The sequence below is a fragment of the Morone saxatilis genome, unplaced genomic scaffold (assembly GCF_004916995.1).
Source record: "Morone saxatilis isolate NCDOM2014 unplaced genomic scaffold, NCSU_SB_2.0 Contig10, whole genome shotgun sequence".
Taxonomy (NCBI): Eukaryota; Metazoa; Chordata; class Actinopteri; family Moronidae; genus Morone; species Morone saxatilis.
This window is the reverse complement of record NW_023339652.1, coordinates 1,953,183-1,954,355: the sequence shown is the minus strand read 5'-3', so window position 1 is coordinate 1,954,355 and position 1,173 is coordinate 1,953,183. Positions and strand designations below refer to the sequence as shown.

The 1,173-nt window shown below is 48.4% G+C and overlaps 1 protein-coding gene across 1 annotated transcript in view; it reads right to left on the bottom strand.

The window, feature by feature from the left end:
- Positions 1–1,173, bottom strand: part of LOC118336662 (F-box only protein 15-like) — a 7,707-nt gene that overhangs the window by 4,358 nt on the left and 2,176 nt on the right. Inside the window, exons 5-7 of the mRNA XM_035673331.1 lie at positions 998–1,013; positions 393–577; positions 193–316 (exon numbers count right to left, since the gene is read on the bottom strand). Coding sequence (XP_035529224.1) covers positions 193–316; positions 393–577; positions 998–1,013 — 325 coding nt within the window. The remainder of the gene's footprint in view (positions 1–192; positions 317–392; positions 578–997; positions 1,014–1,173) is intronic.

The following is a 1,173-nucleotide window of genomic DNA, read 5'->3' as shown; positions in this document are numbered from 1 at the left end:
ATTGGCAGGTCTATGCTGCCCTCTGCTGGACAACCCTGACCTGCAACACACCTCTTCACTTCGGTTCTCTTGTGTTGTGACTTGAGGAACTAATTCATGTATTAAAAAGTCAAACAGCTAAATAACTGTTCTAAATAATTATCACAAAGTAAGTGCAAGTGTATTTCACTGACCCATACATGGAACACTCACCCTCCAGATGCCCACCATGAAGCCCGGTGACAGATGCATCAGCTTCATCAGTCGGTCTTTGCCGAGGAACCGACCATGCTGACACTTCATGTCCAGCTTTAAAATCAGAGAGCGCCAGCTGGGCCTGATGGAGAGGAAGAGGAGGGAGCAGTGAAGGTGGAAGAAGGGATGAGGCGGCGTAAAGGAGAAGTGTATCTTACTTCCTGACACCGGGGCTCTTCAGCGTCTCCTTCCGGACTCCGTGCAGCTGGATGTTCCTGATGTTGTGGTACTCAGGGAAGCTGCCTCCACTCCAGCGGACGATCACAGAGGACTCGAAGAAGTACACCCGGCTCTGTTCCAGCGTGTTCTCCCGTCCCCAACAGTCGCACACCGTCAGCTCCCAAGGATTAAGAGAGAGATAGGCCTGATGGAGAGAAGAGCATAGGGATTGCAGGTGAAAGGTTTATGGTAGAAGGGAAGGGGTCACGGTGGGGGAGAGAGGGAGGGAGAGGGAGGGGGGGCGGAGATCTGTGTCTGTGCGTATATAAGAGTGATATATTCTTTACTTCTCTGAAACCTTAGAGGCTCTTCAGGTTCTCTCCGGATCTCTCGTCGCATGTTCTGTTAACGAGTAGTCATAGATGTTTGTTGGTCTGCAGTGGAAAGTTGCTTCCATCGAAGTTATCCAGCTGGTAACTGTATCTTCAACTAGAGGCTCTGTACGAGAAAGTACTATATTCTGAACGCTCCCTTTGGCTGGTAGCAACGTGTCTCCATCACTTGCACGTCCACACCAATTTCAGTCGAACACCGTCAGCTCCCAGCTCACATTCAGGTTCCTACTTATTAAGAGGATTACCGCACATTAAAGAACCACATCTTACAACATCATACTAACCATTAATGGGTGGGTTTAAATAGCGGTTTCAACTATAACCTTATTGAAACAGTGATGACATGCCGTGTTCATGATTCACGAGCCTTTTTAGATCTCAATGA